Source organism: Helicoverpa armigera, chromosome 3 (genome assembly GCF_030705265.1).
Source record: "Helicoverpa armigera isolate CAAS_96S chromosome 3, ASM3070526v1, whole genome shotgun sequence".
NCBI classification, from domain to species: domain Eukaryota; kingdom Metazoa; phylum Arthropoda; class Insecta; order Lepidoptera; family Noctuidae; genus Helicoverpa; species Helicoverpa armigera.
Window position 1 is genome coordinate 9,010,631 of NC_087122.1, and position 24,187 is coordinate 9,034,817.

The following is a 24,187-nucleotide window of genomic DNA, read 5'->3' on the forward strand; positions in this document are numbered from 1 at the left end:
TTTGAGATCTTTCCAGATTATATCAGAGTTGACTTGTTGAAAGTATAAAGTTTCAAGTGCATAGCTTTTATATCTTAAACTTTATTGATGTTTAAATTAAAAACTTTCAAATGCGTCGCTCACAAAACGATTATTATCATCTAAATTCATAAGTACTTCTTTAAGTCCTTGCAATATGAAATATTTTACTTTGTATTACCCCCTTCTACTCAAATGAAGGATAAAATAATGCAATATAAAAAAGTATTGATGCTCTACCTAAAACCAGCCCAAATCAGAACACAGGGATCACAAATGAAATAAAAACCAATATCCTTCAGTATATCATTTATTCGTTATAAAACGTTTAAAAAATGACAATCGCCTCGGCACTTTATGTTATAAATATTATAACAAACATCGCCACATTGGCAACTTCACATATTTCTTTATAATATTTACAGCTCTAGTGTACAATTTTAGATTCAGACGCATTTTTGAAGACCTGTACAAATACATAATGGGGCATTGTTAAAAAATATATATTTAAAACAGCGCCTTTTGCAGTTCATGATAGACTAGACCCGTTAACTATATAATTATTTTTTTTTAGCCTCAAAACGTATTCAATATTTTCTGCAGAAAAATTATTTATGCAAAATTGACCAGATATTTAAATTTTGAATGTGTGTTAAAGTAAAACTTATAAACTATCTACTATGGCATTCCTTCAAACATTGACTTATATTAAATCTTAGGTTTATGTAACAGGCCATTTACATATAATGTAAGTTTACGTGACGTTGATGACATAACAAATATTGAACCTGATAATCTATGCGTGTGCGCTTCTGTTTACCAATTAGGTATACATCAGTCTACCTCATTGCTAGCAACCTGGAAGCCTGTGACTAATGCAATTGCATAATGCTTTTATTACCATTCGAATAATACATTAAATTATGGCAGTAATTATTTCATGAGCAAATATATGATCTTTAATGGGCAAAGTTTAATTAATGTTATTGTTCAAAATGGTTTGTTTCAATTAACTTTTATTCAGTTTTTGTCACAAATATAACAACCCTTTTTACTATGGTGTCACATTTGGCGCTTTATTCGCATGCATTTGAGCTTCAATGTCATCAAAGAATCACATAATGATAAAATCTTCAGCAAATGCTTTACCTGACAGATAGACATGGTCATTTAATATTTGAGTTCAGAATTTACAGTGGACTGTTAATAGCCTCTAGGTAAGCCTCTACCGGGCACGGATCTGACTTGAGATGTCAACGATTATGCTGATACATGATGCAAGTCATACAGCTTAATCAAAGTAAAAAACAAAATGGAGCTCAGGTCAACTTGTCAGGTGAACCATTCAAAATATGACAAAAACATGGCATGGATTATGTTTAAAATATGCACGACCTTTTTAAAATTCTCAAATGGAAGCGATTCAAACAATTTGTTGCCATCAAGCGTCACGTAAGTCTCTAAATTATAACCTATAAAATGATCCGTTTAATCTAAATACCCATCACACAGAAGCCTCTCATAGATTAAAACGAAATCCTAGCTGTTAACACTACTTAACACATCATACCGATTTCTCTTAGAACGTAGACGAACTCGATGCGTTGTAAGAAAAATCCCAGTACAGGCAATCACCAACTGAAAAATAATAAGAAAATATTAATTACCCTAACAGCAATACTTCAGGAGTAAATTCCGTCCATCTGAACTGCTCACATCCATTTTATTCTTGTTACCTTTATATTACATCAAAAAACATATGATTGCAATTTACTACATATAATTTGTGGATAACGACTACTAAAATGCAAGAAGTGAAAAAGCATCTCTGAGTGCCTCTAAACTACTCCTAAAAACCATATTTTAAAGTAGCCTGGCGTGAGAAAGATTAGAATGCAGGAAAACAAAACAATAAAAAATAGTGTCGTGTCCAAAATGTGCTAAGAATATATGTTACGTATATGGGTGAACGATTTCTTTATTTCTACTCTTTATCACCTTCAAATCCGCATTCCATTCAAGTCTATGGTTTTGCCGAACATGTTGGCCAATCGTTGGCCATCGGATATACCCATCACTATCCATAGATCACATACCAAGGTGAAATAGAGATGATATACCGGTTTAATATTACTTATTTAGTTAATAAAACTTTACTAATTAGCTAAGTTTAAGCGGATGTGATTGTCATTCCATACTTATTTAGAATACCGAATTAGCACTTACTCAAGGTTCAAAGGTAAAGTATCTCATTGGGCGTTGTTCAATGACTCGATTTGGGTAAAACCGCAAATATTGCGATGTCATCTCATAAGCGTGAATAAATAGTAACATTCAATTGCTTTACGTATTACATAAAAAGAGAACAGTAAATATATACTAACATAAACAGTTTATATTTAGTGTAGGTACTAAGGTTAAATGAATGATATTTATTTCAATGTTAAATACGAGCCTTATTTATTTTTTATATGAAATATTTTAATTAATAAATAATTTATGTAGTGTCAACGTTCTCATAATAGGTTTAAGCTTAGTTTCAATTATAGTCTTTGACAGTAGGCAAGGGAGTTCTCAAAATTCATAATTGTGTTCAAGCACTACGTGCCAAGTCGGGCCGTCAAAAGCAGCTAACATTAATCTTTTAACATTATAATCATTGTAAATTAAAAACTATTCAAACCTTACCTTTGCGGTTAGTTGCTCAATTTATTTAGGCATTTCATAATGTGACAGTCACATAAACAGTTGGAATGTGTCGATGAGCATGACGGTACGTTTTAAGATGTTTGTTTAATTTTGCTAAGAAGAAGGCTACTTGGATCTCGTAAAGGTTAAGTTTTAACACGGTAAGCTGTTTTGGTAATGCAATAAGAGTACAAACTGCAATCTGCTACATGCATAAGGTGCAAAAAAGTGCTGTAAAATACATGACAACTGAGTATGCGATTTCGTTTAAAATTATCAAAAGTTGAGCTGTTAGAATATTTCAATTCATTCAATAAGCTAAAAAATATACAAATGAATGCATAAATTCCTTCTAATGGTAATAGACAAGATGTTTATAAGGCCTTAAACTAAGAAGAAGGCTCTTTATGGCGTTATCCTCATAATTTCATTCCATTCTTGCAGCCTTTGGAGCCAACCTTGACCTCAGTTAGTTACGACACTCTTTCTCAAAGATCATCGGTTAAGCAATACCGATGGCATCTATTTTAAACCATTGATTCATAAATGTGTCTCTTAACATGTCAGGTAGGCAGTTATAGCAATAAATTATAATTTATTTCATCATTTCGTTTGCCTTAAAGGGAAAAATGTTTTAAATATTTTCCTCAAGTCCATTTTTTTGTATAAGTCGAGTATGAAAGAAAAGATCGATAGCTTAGGTTTTTAAACCGTAAGACCTCTATACTTATTCATGCTTGGATGCAAAAAACGTTGTGCACGTGCAAAATAATAATAAAAAAATACTGACATGAAACTTCTCTGCTACTCAACGTTCTGACTTATTATGAGCTATTGGAAGTTGCCGCGACTAATGGTACCTAATTACCAGCGGTAGATCCCTGTATAATAAAAATAAATACAAATAATTGGTAGATCAATAAATATAAATAAAAAGAAAGAAACATGTAATTTGAAAATGAAACGAATAGGTTTTGGAAACTTAAACTTACTTAATACTAATGGGAATGGTAATTGGGACTATGTTAGTGAGAGATATGAATATACATACATACATAAACCTTTTAGCGAGCTTCTAGTACACTACAGTTTAATTAATTTTGAATTTCCACGAACTACTTAGTCCGTACTTTCCTAAAGAAACAATATTATTCCAAAATGCTGAGTCACAGAGTAATTTGCTCCCAATGTATTTAACTTCATATTAATTAAATTATAGCAGAATTCCGAACCAGTAAGTATTCACTAATTAATCGATTCTATATTATTGGCTCTCGATTCGAACGTGTTTATTAGAGTGAACTATTGAATCATGCTTTCGGTGAATGATTTCTAAATATGGAAAATTATTTGAAAATTGAGTTTTGATCGGTGTGATTATTAAACATTGTAAAACGTAAAGGTTTTCTAGTTAGTTTATATACTGTCAGGATGTAGATACGTACCTATCGTCTATAGTCTGATCTCTTTACCTTAGGCTTTTGACTTTATTCATCAGAACTTATTTAGATACATCAATTCATTAATGTTTATTATGTAGTAGAACATCAGCTACCGTAACAGAAATGTGTAGATAAGAATAAACAAATCCAACTATTTATTAAATAAAGCATACATGGTCTGCGAGTATCATTGTTAGACACATTGTTTCACGATGTCTGGTTTATTAACCAACTTCAAAATAAGAAAATTCAATTTGACCTGTATGTATGTTGATGCGCGATAATCTCACGTTGGGCAGTACTGATTTTGATGCGGTTTGCAGAATTGCATTTATCAGACTTAGAATGTTTTAGGTAGGTATATTTTCTGAAGCCGTATTTTTCAAGCTAAATAGTTTTTGATTTCAGACATAATTTGATGGTTCAGTGTAAAATCTAAAAAACAATTTTGTTGATTGGTTCTGTTCTATATGGAGCTCCAATCTGCCTTAGTTATGTTTATTTTTAGGCACAGCTATAATAAAAAAATAAAGGACAATCATGACTACGCAAAAATTAAACTATGATTCATAAGTGTGAGTTAAATAAATCTTCTTCTTATAAGCTGTTATTGACAGCAAACAGGATCCTAAACCTTTTCAAAAGTGTGTAAAAATATTTTAGTGTTACTATTCATATTTTTCAAATAACACGAAAACTCCATGAATTCAGTTAGTAACATTTTGCCCATTTTGGTCGCTACTAAGGAAAAATTTTCTTTAAGATTTTCCACGAATATTTCTGAAGGTTTTAAAGAGAAGGGTTTTCTATGGAAGTTTGAGCTGATGAAAATATTTTGAAACAAAATTGTTAACTGTTTCTACGAACTGTCGTAGTTCTTTTTAAGAACCGTGATTTTAAAATTCTTCCCGTTACATTAAAAATAGAATTAAAAAGTTACCCATGGTGGAAAAAGCTGGCCGCTGCTACTTTCGGCTTAGCTGCCTTAGCTTTGAGCGCGAGAGCTCCAGCGACTCCCACAGCACCGACCTTCGCTGCTTTTAGGCCCAGAGCACCTGAAGAAAAACAAAATAGAACAGTTAATAAAAACAAGAGACAACAGAACGTTTTTTTTATTCGAAATTCAAAAATGTTTGTGGGTCCAATATATCAGTATGTGTGCCAGTTACAATATGACAAATTCCTTCCTCCGTAGACAATGTCTAAAGGAACCAATGATGGTCTTACGTCATCGTAATTTTATATGCAATATCTGCGCATACATCAAAAATTCATTGATTAATCTGTTATTAATAAAAAAATGACGATTTATTTTTAATCGTCATGAAAATATCACTGTTAGCAATTATCAGTAGAACTTCCTATCATAACAATGTTTTTCTTTCTAGGCCAAAACCGAAGCGTGTATTCCTATAGCGAAAGTAGGAGAACGTGCAAGTAGTGATGTTTCTCTAACAATATTTTAGCATCGGATGCAGAGCACGCGTATCGGGAATCCTGCCTCGAGTGCTGTTACATCCATCAGTGGATTAGCGCCGCCTAACGACCGGGATAATGATTTGCGTACCAAAACATGTTTACATGTACGCAGACGATGCAAATTTTAGCTTTGCACGTCTTTTACTGGCTAAACTAGCGTTACGTTGTGAATATCCCTCGTTAATGTATGGCTACGAATGTTGGAATTTGCTCTCGTAGCGCTACGATTCCCTATTTCGTAGCACTGACTTGCTACGAATTTAGCATTAACTTTCTAATTACTTATCTATTATAACTTTTTATTTTTAGCCAGAAAGTCTTCATGGTATTAAACGATTCGATACACAAAGCTAAGTCCAATGACGCTTTACCTCTCACTGCAGCAATTTAGGCTTGTGTAATGTGTGAGATAGGATTACTTGAAAATAAATCTAACGTGCGTGCGATCCCGACGGTAGGCAAATATCTGAAGGCCAATGTCCGCCTGAGCACAAATATTTAGTCTGTTGTGAAAATCGAAGTCGCAACACGCGACATGAAAGGACTTTACTTACAAATATGTAGGTACAGCATTATGAGAATATTTTCCAATTTCAAATCCTAGACCACATGTACAAGTTTCTTTAGAAAACTCACTGAACTTTATTCAAGAATATTTATGTTCTGTATTCTGTATAATTTATTTACATTACGTAATTCTGTGTACACTTACTATGTATACAATATAAAAGGAAATAGGTTAATAAACGTAGGTTAGTATTGACACACTAGGTGTACAAACATCGTCAGTTTACTTTACTGAATAATTGGAATACTTTCTGAGGGCTCGGACGGAGGTCGACGTTATATAATCAATAGAATATTAAATCGAAGCACCAACACGTTCATTATGAAAGTAATAGACTGAATTCATACTTTTTTTGTCTTTAGTTTCGAGGATTAAATTATTTTCAGAAGAGTTTTTGTAACCGCATTTTCCGAAAAAATTAACAGGGTTGTTCACACCAACACTTCACCAGAAAAATGCTGGCTTTATTCAATAATAATACGTGCGTTTATAAAAGGCTTGTAACTGCTATCTTAATGCACGATCATAAAATCTAGACAATTATTAACATCAATTATTTTCCCAATAAATGTATGCAACTTCATTCATAAGCGCTAATAGGAGACAATGGTTCTCACACTTCCCACACTAATTTACCTCAATATTCCGTATTCTAAGGCTTATGTACACAAGATGCATGTTGAATTATTTCTTAAACTTTTAACGCTATGAATAGCAATGGTCAAACACTTGGAAATGCCATGTTTGTATAAAAATTGCTGTGTCATGCAAGGCATGTCACTTCACGGCTAACTCTCGTAATTTGACGCGTGCAAATGTATGTAATTTTCACTTCATTCAATTTACTATGTTAAAATGAATGAATATACATCACATAGTGTTAATCATTTCAATTAAACATTAAGATTCCTTTTGCTTTGCTTTTAAAATTGTGGAAATTCAGACCAGTTTACCGACACCTATTTATGTATTAAAGTTAAAGCTACTTTTAGTAACTGTTAACTTGTTAACTACCAAACACCACGAACTAAAGCGGCCTGAAGTTAAGAAATCTTCCTCGGTAAATTTCTAGAACAATATTTTAGCCTTTTGATGATCACGAGAGAGAATGACAAAGCTCAAGCGGCCATGAGCCCTATTAGCTAAACACGGTCTTCGCTACCTTGATGGCATGTTAAAATTAAATGTTTACATGCTCGACGTGGTTGTAGGTCAAATATTTGATTATTAGCAAAATGGCAATTAATATATTTGCGTTTAGTTTGATGACAATAATTAAGTAAATTAAAGTCCGTAAAAAAAAATGTTGGACGACATTTTTGCTCGAATTAGTATACAGGCCCGAAACATTTTCACGTGCCAATAATAATTATGAGAACTGTGATGTTTTGGTTTAACAACTTTCAGCTACACATATTACCTTATTATTGAGCCTTTTCAACAACAGTTACTGCCATTTCAAAGAGGTTTAATTTTTAGACAAACATTAAAAATAAAGGCTAGTTATCAGTTTTGTTATTCAATTCTTAGTATTTTTTTCTACTCACTAGTTAATTGGCCTGTCCCTATTTATATCGGAATTCTATGAAACACGGTAACGTATTGATTTGCTTCTGTCTAGGATTGAAAAAAGTTTGTGCCGAACGAATTCTGCCTTCATGATAGTAACTATAAGTACACAGTTAGTGGAACTTTATTTCTGCCGCTGTGAATAATGTGCTCATGATAGTAACTATAAGTACACAGTTAAATGGAACTTTATTTCTGCCGCTGCTAATAATTTGCTTAATATTTATCCATTAATGGTTTAAATATCGCACATACATACTTCACTTAATTCTTCGTGAAATCTTGAAAAAAAACACGACTTAAATTATAAGTACCTACGCATCTCTTAAGTTAAAAATATTCCGCACTGCGCAAATCCTCCCATCTCGGAGGAGGCTTTTATCCAGGAACAGGACGAACAGAATGAAGTACGTACCAAGAAGCAACTTCTTCTTCAAGAGCAGCAGACCTCTCTTATTCCTTGGACTCCTGTCATGTTCGGGAGTGTCGAGGTAGGATTCCTGTGCCGCGTCCAAGGGTTGAGGTTCTTGGTACGCAACCACCACGGCGATGAGGCACGCAAGAACTACAATGGTTGAGGTCTGCATGGTTGAAGATTCTGGGGAATGGTCAAAAAACTTTATGTTAGAAGTATTGGATGTAAATATGGGGAAGAAATAAATACTCTTAATAAAGAAATAAAAGAAAGAAAGAGAGTGTGTCTTTAAAAAAAAAAGACAACCGCACCCCGCAACGACAGCGAATTACATTACCCTTTTATTATTGCACAGTCCAGTCCAACTAGTGCCTTAAAATTAAATGGTATCAAAGGTAAATAAAATTAAACATTATTTTTATTAAGATAGGAAAGGCAAAGAGGCATATTGACATCACGAAACAACTTTCAAGCAGGAACTACAAACATTGCACTTATTTATTTATTTCTTATTCCCACAACCCGTTCTATTTTGATGACGGCAATCAGAACTACATACCTACCAACATCTGTACATTCGATAATTTACTTCATGTAAAAAACCTTGAAGTTTGCTTCATAATATACATATTATGATATTTACTTAATCAGCTAGAAGGAGGCCGTAAAAGGACTTTTACATCAGAATCTACCCTTTTGATTTATAATTTTTTGTGTTTTACACAGAACGATTGCGACATATGTATGTAAAGTCGTGCCCTCCAAAATATAGGGGACCTCGTCATGTCAAAATGGTCTCCCATCCAAGGATCAACCGCGCCAAGCGTTGCTTAACCTTATCGATCGACCCAGGGGGCTGTTGACAATGGCTAAGTAGCCACGAGCTCCTTCATAAATTGTCATTGTAAATTATAATTTTATCGTAGCTGAAAGTGCTTCCTGGAGATTCGATTAAATGCTTTTACCTGTTATGGAAGCCTGTGTCATCTGCCGAATTACCCACAACATAACAATTATAGTTTTATGTTTATGTGCCAGCTTTTATCAAGAACATTTTGCGGTGATGCATTTTAATAGCAAGCTTTTAATTGATATTGAAGTTTTTAACTTACACTTACGACAGGGAATAAGAACTTAGTATTTGTCGTTAATCGTCCCTTGCTCTTACACTAAATCAATCGTAATAAAGTTTAAAATAAATTAACGTGAAATAGTAAGTAGGTATTCAAAAACAAGCCTATGTTATGTTTTTATTGCCCAACATCTAACTCATGGTCCCCACTATTAACACATATTAGCATTGTAGGTATGTTAATAAGCTAAGCAGGTGCTCTAAAGAAGATTTTTACTGGCTTCAACCGACTCTAAAAAGGGCGAAGTTTTTCTGTCATTCGTGAACCGATTCAAATATGTTTTTATTCGCTTATTCGTACCAAAGCCTGTAACAGATCGCGGATTATCTTTGAAACGAACTCAAGCGTATTTGTTTATCGACTGTTCTTAATCTATGTTAATTAACAGACAGTCATCAGGACTAATTGGGATTACTGAGGCGCGTCGATAGGAATTTCCTTAATCCCCGCTAAGGTTACGGTAATCGAAAGCAGTAAATATTCCTCCGAATAAACTCAAATCAAAGCTAAGAAGAACGAAATCATGTCACATATAATTTTACGGAATCAACGAAAATAAAATTCATATTATTTTGTTATTCATTTTAAATTGATATAAACGAAACACATTCCCGTCCAAAAATTTTCCGAAAAAGAAATGTTGCAATTCCGCTAAGAAGCGTTCCAACGGAAATTGAGACATTTCTATTTGGTTTTCGTTCAACATTTCCTAGCCATCTCCTTGGCGATCCGGTTGCGGCTGCCGAGAAAACATTTGCTTCACTACCTATCGACGGGCGCACGCCAAAATACAACAAATATATATAGGTAGGTACTTCTACAACGTAAATGATAGCGCAATTTAAAATTATATTTTAGAAACGAAAGATAATATCAATTTTCAGCTACACCCAAATAGCTATTGAAATAATTACCCCAAAACTGACATTAAATAATAGATAAGTGTAATGAATTATTCATTTGTGAAATCATATTATACTGGCTGACACGTGGGCTTTAGGTGTGTCAAATATCGAATGCAAATTAGCCATCAATATATCTGGGCTTAATTGTCCCATCACAATGGTACTAAATAGCACCTGTGTCGCAAAAAATATACGAACATGGAATGACTCATCAGTTAAGTTATGTTAACTATCCCCAGAACGGTTATTTATTACTTAAGCATACTTATACGTTCCAAAACATCATAAAATAATTTAGAGGTTCAAGAAAAAACATTTAAAAAAAGTTTTTTTTTTCAAAAGAAATGGTGCACTATCAAATCTATTTTTACTTTCTCGGATTACCCTACGCACTGAAAAGAAACAACTGCCACTACTAAACACTGGTTCGTAAAAAAAGTATTACGCAAGTACCTTGTCGATACGCTAACGTACACACAACACAGCACTGCAGCAGCCACTGACACACGATGACAATGAGCTGGTGTCCAATTCTTTTATAGATTGCACTACGATGCTTCGGGGGAGGGCGCTCGAGCCTCGCATTTCGTAGGGTTCAAGGAAAACGCACGCGCAAGTACGCACCGTGACAGACGTCCCTTTTGTTCGTCATGCTGGATAAGTAGTTAATTTGCAAGGTTTCATCCGTGTGTTTTACAACTAGTTATTCCTAATTTTGGATGCAAGTCTTTTAGTGCAAGCTTCCTGTTTATTTTTAAAGAAACGCAATCCTGGAGGCCTCATAAAATATTTTCACAAACTCGATGCAAAAAAAACGTTAGAAATGTAGTTTATCAGTGTTATTTAGATACCAAAAATGCAATGGAATATTTATTGCACTTAAAAAAACATGTAAACCTGATTTCTATTTTTAAAATAAAAACTGATACGAGTACATTGTGGTTTGTCCCTTACGTTCTACATTGACTTTCGTTATCTATAAATAACTTTAAATTGAAAGTAGCACTCATTTTGGCGGACCATAAAAATAAATACAGTAGGACGTATAGTTAGGCATAGTTTACTTTTGTTCTTCAAAGTTCACGAGCTGCTCTCTATGTGTCAATGACTGAGGTACACCCTACATTGCTGTATTTGTGAAAATCCGTGTTTTGTTTACAAGTTAACACTCGGAAAACGAACGCCTCATATCATAACTATTACATGAAGGTCACAGTCAATGCATTCGAAACAGTAGGTAAAGTCAAGGACGATATTCTTTACTGATTACTTTAAGTCCACTTGACACTTTTATAATTGTGATTTTTTTGCAATCACGTCGATAGGTGTTTAAAAAGAAAAAACAGTAATTTATTTCCTTAAGGCACAGTGATCAAATTAAAATAAATATTCTGTTTATGAACTTTTTATTTTTTATACTTCTCAACATGTAGGTACTACCTTGTTGAAGTGATCATCACGATGCCTCTCATAATTTACTTTATTACATCAAATGAGGACAGTAATATTTAGGAAAAATATAGAATCTTTAAATATCTATAGCGAGTTCTCATACCTACTCACATTCACAAGTGCCTAATTAATCTTAAACCAACTACTAAAAACGTGTATTGTTACATGATTTTTACGCATAACTGACCTACATAAACGCATTCAGCCAATATCTTCTCTAAATCAGATATAACTTCGTTTGATACAATGAAATTTTTAAATATGGCTCTTGTTTTTCAAGCATCTAAATACTATCAGTCTCAGTGAACTTTTTATTCACTTTCAGACTTTCAGTGCTGCAGATATAATGCAGTCATCATAGTCAAAATTAGGTAAGAATCGCCGAATAAGTACCTTAAGATGCTATTTTAGAAATTGACAGGTATACTTACTAGTCAATTCAAATTTTAGGTCAAAGGTCACAAATATCTAGATTTTTTTGCAAATACATACCTATCTTATTTCCCATGGTGTTTTCATCCAAATGAAATTCCCCACAATTTTTGTTAAGAATATAAATAAGATTATTTTCGATATAGGTATGTTATGCACTAGGTAGTATATTTAAGTACTACGAATGCCAAAATACAAGTTACAAATATTGAGCTGGCTATCTCAAATTCCGAGCTCAACTTACTAAGAAGACTGGACCAATACCTACATTGAGCGGTGATGTTACGGAAATTTTAGCAATAACAAATGTTCAAATGTCCATAAAACCATCTCTAATACTTGGGACCCGTTTATTTAACATCCAAAGAAGTTTGTTTGACACTCGGAACAAAGATCTTTGAAACCTGTTCAAGCTCGTGGATTTCCACGTGAGATATCCTGGTAGGTATAGAGACGTAGGAATGTCGTGAGCTATGGCCCATCGGCATAATAATGTGACAGTTATATAATACCTACTGTTAAATAAGACGAAAATAGATGGATGATTGCTTGATGAAACGCAAAAAATGCTTCGAGTAAACGTTTCTTTGTCAAGAGCCGGTTGGAAAATAGCGACAATAGTTATTTGCTAATACTTTTATGCTATTCCCTATAATTCTGTATTCCTTATAAACAAGTTAGATATTACAGGTGAGAGTAAATGACATTTTAGTAAAGTTTCACCGACAACATGAACATTCATTATTCTTAAAACTAGTGTATATTTTGAACCCGAAAATTCATAGTAAACCGTTGTTTACGCTTAAGTAATGTATCAATGGAAATTAATAAGATTCACAATCCATACAAATAATTGCCTACTAATATTTTAAAGCCGATTGATTTATTTTGTCACTTTGACCTTAAAGACATATTTCAAAAGGGTCATGGATCAGAGAGGCAGGTCTCTTCAATACCAAAATCGATATTCTCTGTCGAATTTGAATCTCATTGCCAAATTCCGAGATAATGCATTTATGAGGTTTTTGAGATTCAGGCTAAGTCAGATCTGCATTTTTATATTTCCAAAGAAGTAAAGTTTAAAAATAAAGTTTAGTTAAATTTTCAAAAAGAAAAATCCTTCTCCATGTAAGAGGAGGCCTGTGCCCAGCAGTGGGACGATAAAAAGGCTGTCACAGTAAAGGAAAAAATGGCCTTGTTGAATTCACAATTGAATTCCATATGTGTAATAAGATGCAGTTTGCAAGACAATTTTAACCTACGTTACGGCTTTTTCCTGCAATACAGGAAGCGTCTTACCCTAAGGCCCGGTATCCACCAAAGCGGAGAGGAGAGGAGACGAGAGGAGATGTGCCGCGAAGCTGGCAGGTTATTTCCACCAAAGCGGAGAAGAGATGCGTTGCGGGGAGATGTGAGCTGTGAGATATCGAAAACAGTCAAGTTCTGTCTACGAAAGGAAGACGTCATGTCGTTACAAAAGTTATATCTGAATTTGCTTGAGGAAGAAGAATTAGAGGTCGAAGAAACACAATTAATTCTTCAACATTTAAATTATCGACGGCAACATAGATTCTGGATAAATAACCATATAAAATGTCACAGTCATGGCGAATATGCCACACTAGAGTTTGATGATGAAAGTTTTCATAAATCTTACAGGGTAACAAGGAATAATTTCTACCAGTCCCCGGCCCGGCCGCCCGACTAGACACTTCTCCGCTCTGCCGCGCCGCTTGCTCGCTCGCTGCACAAAATTCTATAGAAAATTGAGACATCTCCTCTCCTCTCCGCTTGACCCATTTCCACCAAAGCTAAGCGGAGAAGAGATGTGGAAATAACGAAATCGGATTGGTTTATTCAAACACATCTCCTCTCGTCTCCTCTCCTCTCCGCTTTGGTGGATACCGGGCCTTAGGCATCATTAGCTATCTGATACTCTTTCAAAGAAGAACCATCATTAATTCACATTATATTCAAATAATACAAGATGACACAACACTTTTTTAGAGCTAGGACATATTTCGCCATATGCCATGCAAATTATCGAATATACCAAAGTCCAAAATTCAATCCTACCAAAACATAAATCGCAATGACATTGACTTTGATAGTTTCACGTTGATTTAATAGATACATTGATTATAACTTCGTAAAAATCTGGTTGAAAGCTTTTGAAAACCCTATCATCATCATCATTCTCTGAGCCTTTTTCTAATCATGTTGGGGTCGGCTTCCAGTCTAACTGGATTCAGCTGAGTACCAGTGCTTTACAAGAAGCGACTGCCTATATGACCTCCTCAACCCAGTTACCCGGGCAACCCGATACCCCTTGGTTAGACTGGTGTCAGACTGACTGGCTTCTGACTGCCCGTAACGACTGCCAAGGATGTAAACCTATATGATAAATTTTAATGTGTGGATGAATACCTATATAATTTTCAATACTGTTATTTACATCCATAAAAACAAATGAAAAAGTATTTAATTGGTTCAGTCGCTGTCTTGTGAAGTTTACATATAAGACAGATTCGTTTACTGTAGAAGTAAATATAGGATGTTATTCTAATGTAAGAAGGAAGGTGCTTACTTTAAAGCAGTGTACAGTGCAGTAACCTTATGAGTACTTAGCACGTTCTTATGAACAAGAGGAATTCCTTACGTTAAACAGCCGCCAATAGAGGATAGCATATAAACAATAAATAAATACCCGGTTCTTCAACATACATAATACACAGAAGTTGACAAACACCGTTAAAAAGTGCAGCCTTAGGTAGATACTTTATTGCAGTTTATTTTATTAGGATAAGAATATAGGCTTTATGCAAAAACAGAATTACCCATTTGATAAACACTACAAAAATAGTAAATTACTAAACTAATTACAACTAAAAGAGAATCAATTAATTATCCAGGTAAATTATTCACAAATGCTTTTATCTAAAAGAGCGATATTTCATTAGTAAGATCGTTATTTAGCACAGACGCAGTCCGACCTTCTTGGTGTTTGTCCAGCGCTCAATGGACGCAAGACGAGCCACGATGTCGCAATTTAAATGAGAAAACGCACCTATACACTCATATGGACCGCAAACGTTTGGTTTTATGTCAGTTACGCAGAATTTAAAGGGTTTGCGCAATACTTAGTCAGATTATAGGATATTGATTTTGAAGAAGGTATTTTTTTTTGCTATAATGTTCTTCGCTTATATAACAAAATAGCATTAAGGTTTTTTGAGGTTGATATTTTGTAATTTAATTTCTAAATTCTTTGGAGTAAATAGGAACATAAATTGTTCATTTTACGAGGTAGGTATATGCAGTTCAATTTTTCTGAGGATGCTTACACATAAGTATACAAAGTGAATAAATCATACATAATATTAACAGCTTCATTTCAAATCAATCATTAAAATAAGTGTTAAAAAAAAATTATATGCCTATTACTTATAATATCGCTGTAGTTAACAAGTTACCAAGTTGATTTATATAGTTACGCATAATTAATAGTTATGAATATTCTAGTTAACAGATGTTGAAATTAATGGAAAAATCGTAAAACTTTACTAAAGAAAAGCTTCAAGCTTAGGTAATTTTCCACGATGAGAATAATTGGTAGAAAGTCTAATTTGTTTTATTAATTAGGGACCTGATTGACGTTATTCGGATACCTGATGAATATTGGTCTTACAGGTCTTACGGGCTGTTTTATTTGTTCTAGTAAGGAGTCAAAGTAAAGAGGATTTGTTATCTCCTGCACAAATTATACCGATGTAGATTAAACAATTTAAATTATTAACATTTTATATAGACCGTATCCCCATCTTCAAAATGAAATATATAGTTAAGTAATATAAACTTAACGTTTATGTAATAAGTAAGATCAAGTTTATTATGTTATGGATAATGATCGCTTCTAATACTTAGGTAATAATATAACAACGTTCTCCCAGTTATAGAACTACCTGTAATATCATAGCTTGTTCTGCCAGGTAGGTACTATAACATCTGCAAAGCGAAGTTGCGTAGGCAAAGCTAAGCAAAGTCAAGCAAATGATTGCTAACATAACTTGTGAAGGCGCTGAACAATTATCAGGTCATTTCAGATTCCAGTAAACCAAGTAATATATCACGAGCACACCTAATAAGGTACCAAAACAAATATAAAATTACACAATAGTTTCGGCTGGATGATTATCATGTTTGAGTAACGGTTGGGCGCTTCCTTGTCGGTAGTTTCGCGTGGCCGTGCGCTTGCTCATGTAATTCGTAATTACGTCAAATTGCGTGGCCAAAATGATATAAGGCTGTTACATTTAGCGGTATAACGTATACAGTACGTGGATGCCCGAGCAGACTGCTAATAGCTCCGAAGAACACATTTGCCTTACAAATACCACTGTGTGTCAGGCTTAAACACTAAATAAAGGCTAGTACGTAATTTTTGCTCATTAATCTTTTCAAGCGAACAACGTGCAAGCTATACGTTCTATGGGTACTTACGTAGTGTAGTATATGTATTTTTATACGGTGCACGATTTTTCTTTGTGCAATTATGTGGAAATGGGTTGGAAATTACCGGAGTATATTTTCGATACAGCAAAATGTAAATTATGTTTTTTGGTTTTATGTTCAGCTAACGTTAGAAGTGGGTCGATCAATTCGCCTTGCCTATGTCTCAATAAATCAAGGCAGAGTTTCATTTAACTCAACTTAGCACATCCCTAATTTCTATTTAACAAGGGGCAAAATAGTCGTTACAGCAATTTGTCTTAATCATATGAAACTCTGCTGTTCAATACATAATACGAGGAAGTAGGTTTACTAAATCATATCTTAGAACATTTTCTGGGACTTCATATTCTTAAAATAACTCAGGTACTAGATAGAGTTAAGAGTATTTTTAAATATTTGGAATATCATGAAATATAGGTACATACGTACACTTAACAAAATATAGCAGGCTTTCAGGCCTGGTTTTTGTCCTTCTTATCTTAGTAAATATATAATATATATATCTTAGTATATTTTAATAAGGAAACTTATAAATTTTGCTTAATTAAATGCAATAGTTTATGTTGTTGATAACAATTTGATATTCCAAGTAGAAAAGTTCCAAGTAGCCCAATATAGGTTTATCTTATTAGTATGCTCTAGTCATGCTGTTGTTTCACTTAAATATACCAACAAAAGCCATTGTGTAGGACCTTATGGGAGGTTGCGTAAACTACCTACATACATACTCACTCACTAGAATACATACATACAAAGCTAAAAAGAAAATTCTAATGACGAAGTTGGTTATGTTCATGTAAAGTAAGATTGAGGTTACTATTTTTTTATAACAATATAGGTAGATCACTAAGGAAATAGCTACAAGAGCAATGCTCTAAAATCACTCAATTTGAAAGCTCGCATTCAATACTTACCAAGTATCATAGATCTTATAGGGAGGTGAGGTACATATAACTTTATTACAAGAAGTAATAAAAAAATCTCACTGAACTGCCACCTGTCCCTCTGAAAGTGAACTAGGTATCAGTATGTCCACGTTTTCGTTTTATTCAGTTAGGTCTTTGTCTAGGCACAAACTCGTTAGGTACTACGGGAAAGCTAGGAATTGTTAAAGTTCGTGAATCGTGCATCGGGTGGCGCTACGTGACTACCATATTGATTCATGGCTGTCAGCTGTCTCATGAATAAAGGAAGAGGTGTGAGGAGATAAATATAAAACAAATTAATCAATTATCAAAGTCTAACGGTCGGCATAACAATATTCTAAGAAAAAGTGACCCCTTTAGAACGAAATACAAACATGATACACATCCAAAGTAATCAATATACAATACCTAACCATCCAACAATGCTGATGAAAGTAACAGCGAAAAAATAATGGTGAGTGTAATTTCAGCAAAAACTGCTCCAGGGTAATTCACACAAGAATATTTCATCAGAATTAAAGCAATGACGCCAACTCCATCTATACTGTGAATTGTATTTTCATAATACACAGCAAGCGGCCTCTTGGTCTAGGGGTATGATTCCTGCTTTGGGTGCAGGAGGTCCCGGGTTCAAATCCCGGAGGGGCCCTGTTTTGCCATAGTAGTTTTGCATTATCTTAGCTCATTTTATGATTGTTGTATGTATTTTATTTTGCTAATTTACCAAATTAGTATTTGTTACATTAATTTACATAAAATAGCCCGTGGTATCTAACAATTTAAAATGTATATCCAACACAATATACAGAACGACAGAAAATAGCGACTACTATTGGAAAACCGTTCAGTCGGCCACATTTATCATTCGGGATTAAATACCATAGATATAATATTACTAAACAAGATTGCGCACGCTCAAAATATATATTTATGAAAATGAACTCTATTCTAACGCAATAAGGTACTAAATTGGTTGCATAATACACAGAGGCAAATCCGAGCCGAGAGGGATAGTTCGAACGGAGGCTGTTTGTCTCTTTCTAACACCTTGCCAGCATAAAAAAATGTTGTGATCAAAAGTTTTGTCTTCCCAAAAAACAATTGAATCACTTATATTTTTATCTTATTTTAACAATTGTAAGTCAACAAATTAATAACAATCGCATTAATTTATTCGTATTTATTATTAAAACATAAACAACATAAATTTTTATTTTGCTTTTTTTTATTTTCTAGCGGTAACCCTGAACATTCTTGGCGCGTAATCAGCATTTAAAATTTTGTTTATATTTTTTTGTATTAAATCAATTTAAACTATTAAAATGGTGAAAAGTGTTGCGTTTCTACTTGCAAAAGTGAATCCTATGGTGGTTGCAATATATCGTTCCACAGGTTAGCTAATAATAACATTTTCGTAAACCAAACAACTAGGGTGCCCATGAATTCTTGTAACGAGTCAAAATATGGGTGATGGATTTTAAAACTGTTGTACTATTGTTATAACTTCCCAAAAAATGAAAAAAGGCGACATAAATGGCTCAGCAGTCTATATATGAAGTAGAAATACAAAAAAAACAGTCTTCACTTCGAATCTTCCTGCTTTTATACTGCTAATTTCCGCTAATTATTAAAAGCCTTTATTAGTATCTTAAGGTCACAAACTGCGTAAGTTAAAACTTCAATACTAATCTGTGTTTAATAATCTTAGCAAATTCGGATTTGTCTCACATAGCTTAATCTCATAGTCACCCTATTAGAAAGGGACAGACAGCCTCCGTACTAACTGTTTCACTCGGCTCGTTTTTTGGGTTTATATGCGCAGTCCTGTTTACTAATATTATGTCTATGTTAAATACTTGCTGTTAAAAAAAAAACATACCCTCACTCTCTAGCTCTGGCGCAATCGAGTAATCAAATCCTTTTCCATGTTTAAAAAAATAGACATCTCTTGAAATCCCGTTGAACTAATTGGCACGTGTACTCCGGCTTGTACTGAAAGCGACATCTATTGAAAAAATGAGGCAACCATTTTTAACACGAGTGAACATGAATGTCCTAGATGTCGCCAACGTCGCGAAACAGCTGTTTTTATGATGATGTTTTGCTTTTCAATTGTTGCCAACTTCATGTCACGCCAACCAGCCAAAGCCAACATCAGCCAGTGAGAATTTGTGTTCGATTTCGTGAGTTGTGTCAGTACTTCGATTTTATTTGGAATACAATTATTTTGTTAGTAAATTTTATTAACCAGTGCAACCGGTATTGGTATTATTATCAAGTTATATTGTGTGATTATCTAAAACATTCGAATCTAAAACGAGTGCGAATCAAAATATTGTGCGTACGACGGACTCCTTTCACAAAGGATAAACGGGAGACTTCGTGTTTTACCCGTGCGCATTTCACCTTTACGACAATTACACATTGCGGAACGTAAGTAGAAATACGTATGGTATTTTATTCGCAGCGTAAAAATATTATTCTAGCGCACATAGGATAAATATAACCAACCTGCAGTATGTAGTTTTTTTCCTTATTGATTTGCTTTTTGGTTTCATATTTTGCAGCTATTTTTAGTGTTCTATGGAGCAGTAGCTATGTTAGATGCTGTAATGCACATTGCGAATTATGAAACGACGTAATGTTACGTATAGCCATGTTTGCCATGAAAAGTATCGATTTATTTACTTTTCAATGGCTACACAGACAGCTGAGTTGACTACCTACGGCTGTGGGGTAGGGGGCGCAGGGGTTGTACAACAATACAAGGTGCTTGTGATGTTTTAGTTTTTGCAATAGGTTGTCTGAAAATTGGAATTAACAATAATAGCTGAAAAATATTATAGCAAACCAAACAGAGCTATTGCAGAAGAAAAAACCATTCAACCTCTGACAATTTATTAGTGCCCTCAGTATTTTTTTAATATCTTAGAATTGGGTAACTAGGTACCTACCTAATTAGTAAAGCACAATTAAATTCTTCTAAACTGCTCTGTGAGTATATCAAAATGCCATAATGACAAAAATATAATCCATGGCTTGTCCAGTACCTTAGCTTAATGCCAAGTGTTAGATCAATTATGTTTCTTTGGTTGTGTGAACCACACTCCAAACAACCATTCTGAAGATTTTATCAGAATATAGTCAGGAAAAAACAGAGTTGTTGTTTTGATCTTAACTTAAGTCATTTTAATCAAGTGGTACCGTTGAAAACATTTTCAAGATTGTTCAAATTGTTAAAATGGCTTAAATAGTCTTAAGATTTAAAACCTGAGAAATGTTGTTTTTCCTTTACGCTTTACTGATTTCTCAAGACCCTTTAAAGTGGCACAAAAAATAGAATCAAGTGCCTTGCATATTAAAATCTTTAAATATTTTAGAGATCTTCAAGATGTGTCAGTGGTCTTTGCACATACCACCATAATGTTGTTATGTATTTGTCATTGACAAATTACTTTGAAATGAGTATGGCTTTCACACTCATAGGTGGACAAACAAATAGCTAGAATATTTAGTTACACTCATCATGCCAAGATTTTACATTGAAATTGAATGTTACGAACTGTCGAGATGGTTTACCCTCTTCCTTCTCTTTGTCTTTCAATCAAACTGGAATCCTGCGGAAAGTCTTACCCTGATGCTATCTGTAGAAGTAAATGTTTCCAAAATGCTTCGGAGGATGCTGATGGTATAGCTGTAATGATAAATTACACAAATATTTTGACTTAAAACCTCTACTTAGAAAAATAAATAAAGTAAGTACCAGCTTGTTCCATGGTTTCTGTTGTGGAAACTGTTGAGCAGTTTCGGAGCCTTTCAGTGTACAAACAAAAAAATGTTCCATTTTATAATATTGTATTTATTAGATATTATAAAATTACTTATAGAATGTATCGTATAAATAGACACACCAAATCCATAAACTACCTACCACCTAGTCTATCCAAAATCAAATTGAGAAGACCATTGTAGGCATTATTCTTACAAGAGTTACAAGCCATTCTGTAATGGCACAATATCCGCGCCCTTCCGCCTGCAAATCGCACTATGTTCAGCAAAACTAATATCCGTCATTACATTGCTTCTTTGTTTCTGATATAAGTGCCAAGCCACTTACATTATTATGTGTTCGCTTTAAAGCGTTGACATTGCAATCTTTTTTTACGATCTACATTGCCACTTGCCACACCTATCATGTATTAGCTGAACATTCAACTTTATAATATTCTTAGACTGAACTACATGTGCACTCCTGTGGATCTGTGACGCAGGCAAAGCGGCCATTTGGAATTATAATCTCAAACCTCAATTCAATTGTGGGGGATATTAACGAACGATACATTAGCATTGCAAACCAAGCAGATAAGTATACTAGGTCAGTATGTGCTTCCGTGTCGAGTTGGTCGTCGTCGCGGGCGCAGAAATGCACACACTTGCCAACCGGTGAACCGGCTCATCACTATTTAAATACTATTGTTTATGCAACATGTCTAAAATAAAAATTTTATTCTAAAGATCAACGACAAAAAGGCTTTAAGCACAGATTAGGTACACACTTGATTTAGGGTCAAAGTCTGTATAGAAAGGGCAGAACCTAGAGGTTAATGGAATATTGGAAATTTAATTACAAGGTTGATAGTTTTAAATTCTTTTATAACTAAGTGTTTATGATTTGTTTACTCGCACGTGCTGATATTAGCACGCACCGTGTAATCTTGACCCAGATGATGGAGCTAATTCGTGTTAATTCATTAATTCAGTTAGCGGCGCATCATCACGTTGTTATTGTCAGCAGGGTCGGATGTGCGTGGTGTACATTGTTACACATTGACCCTACGACACTTCTTGTTTACGACTTAGGCGTGATTCCAATTCCTACTGGTTTGCGTAATAAGATGTTTTCAGGTAGTAAGTAGGAATATTCGGTCAGTGAATATGAAATTTTTCAGAATCTACAAGTATCAATATGGTAATCAATCTTGACAGCGTAGAACTTATTTACTCTTTAAAGACTCAATTAACCCATTACTTATCAAATCCTGTACATTATGCTGAATCACAAATTCTAGAGTACCGTTTCTAAGTTCGCGGTAGCACCCCCCCGAGGCCCGCAGCCGGAGCGGTGCCCTGACGCAACCGGGTTGCGCAAGCGCAGCCGCTGCGTCGCCGCTAAAGTAATATACATTTGATTGTACTTTTTGGTCCTTTCTAAATTTATAATGCTACAGCGTCATTATGTGAGACCTAATTAATTTACACTGGTCACTAAGTACCTGTTTTAAAATGACCATGTTAAATAACAGATCAAAACATAATAGAAGCATCCTGAAATAAAATTCACGGCGCAAATACTTATCCAAACTTGTTTTATTAGGATAAAAGTTTTGATACCCGTACACAATATGTCAATATCTAGTTACATTTCAAATACAAGGTCCCACACTCACTACATTATTCTAAGGTCGGCTGAGAGTACTGAGACCAAGTCGTGAACTGCATAATCACACGATAGAATTGTATTGTAAAATACAGTTACCGGCACGGATGTCGGGCCCTGACCTTCATCTGCGCACAAGCGATTTACTGCCTTATTGCCGTATGCGTACGGGTGCGCAAAACGATCCCCACTCTTCAGCCGAGAGCCCGACATCCGTGCCGGTAACTGTACGTATGGTAAGACTGAACTTCTTTTGTTGTAGACTAGATCCGATGGTGAAATATCGCTGAACGAGAGCATTTCGTCTTGTATAATTAATAGGTCATATAATTGTTTCATAATCATTAAAAAAATGGTTTCAATTTGGCCATCTTGCATCATTCTGTTGTTTTCAAGGATCACAAACGGGATCACCCAGTGCTTATTTGAGATGTATTCACATTCTCTCGTTAAATTATAAGTTTGTCAAATGAGATTGATATTTAATGCTAATACTTCTCATTTTATCATTTCATCGCAGACTGTAGAACCGTAACAAAAACTCTGTCAGGTATTACCGGCAGGTACCGCAAGCGATTGCTTGCAAAATATTTGCACAGTCATCCCATCACGTGCATTGCAGCCCTGCGTTCAGTTTGTGTACACATGTGCTAATTGCTTTGCTCGTTAACACGTCTGCTACATTAAACTAGATCATATAATATGTATAAGTGACTCACTTTACATCTAAGCAACACATTCTTCTGAAGTTGCTATAAAATCTCAGACAACTTTGTGTAACATCAGAAAGTATCCTCAATTACCTTCAATAAGATAAACGTTGCAAGTTAGTGTTAACGAAGATAAAATGCTCTATATATGATTTAGTTCAATGACAGTATCCTCATCGTCATATTTCTTCACATTTTTAAATGGCAGACACCAGGAATCATAAGCTTAGTAGCATCATTGCGTGTTGTTAGTGTTTTATGTTTAACCTCTATGAATGGAGGCTGACTGCATGTTGACATGTTATCTAAAGGTAACGCGGGTATCGTATTATCATAGAAACGGGAAAACTAGGCTGTTTCCATTCATTCATTGGCAAACACAATAGATTGAACAAGGACAGGGACGGCTACGTATAAGCCGCTATCTGACAACGTTTGTTTTGCCGTCATTGTCCTTTACACACCATTGTTTTACTCCATTATATAGACGTCAACAACATA

At 34.4% G+C, this 24,187-nt stretch overlaps 2 protein-coding genes and 1 non-coding gene across 5 annotated transcripts in view; 2 read left to right on the forward strand and 1 right to left on the reverse strand.

Moving 5' to 3' along the window:
* Positions 1–312: 312 nt before the first annotated feature.
* LOC110381131 (uncharacterized) lies at positions 313–10,745 on the reverse strand. Of its 2 annotated transcripts, XR_002429868.3 has the most exons (5): positions 10,671–10,745; positions 8,180–8,362; positions 5,089–5,203; positions 3,497–3,587; positions 313–1,656 (listed from the first exon to the last, which is right to left on the reverse strand). XR_002429868.3 is itself a non-coding variant. In XM_021341338.3 (4 exons), exons 2-4 carry the CDS (start codon positions 8,349–8,351, stop codon positions 1,650–1,652), a joined length of 294 nt encoding a protein of 97 aa, XP_021197013.1. In that variant the 5' UTR covers positions 8,352–8,362; positions 10,671–10,745; the 3' UTR covers positions 313–1,649. The 2 variants fall into 2 exon arrangements, 1 of the variants encoding a protein (XP_021197013.1); XM_021341338.3 differs by lacking the exon at positions 3,497–3,587.
* A 7,371-nt stretch (positions 10,746–18,116) lies between these two features.
* Trnap-ugg (transfer RNA proline (anticodon UGG)) lies at positions 18,117–18,188 on the forward strand. The gene has a single exon. It is a non-coding gene; the product is annotated as a tRNA-Pro (tRNA).
* Positions 18,189–19,655: 1,467 nt separating this feature from the next.
* LOC110378947 (solute carrier organic anion transporter family member 3A1) overlaps positions 19,656–24,187 on the forward strand; it is a 40,486-nt gene continuing 35,954 nt past the window's right edge. For both annotated transcript variants that reach the window (XM_049836715.2, XM_049836716.2), the window contains exon 1: positions 19,656–19,972. The gene's annotated coding sequence lies outside the window, so the exon portion shown is untranslated. The remainder of the gene's footprint in view (positions 19,973–24,187) is intronic.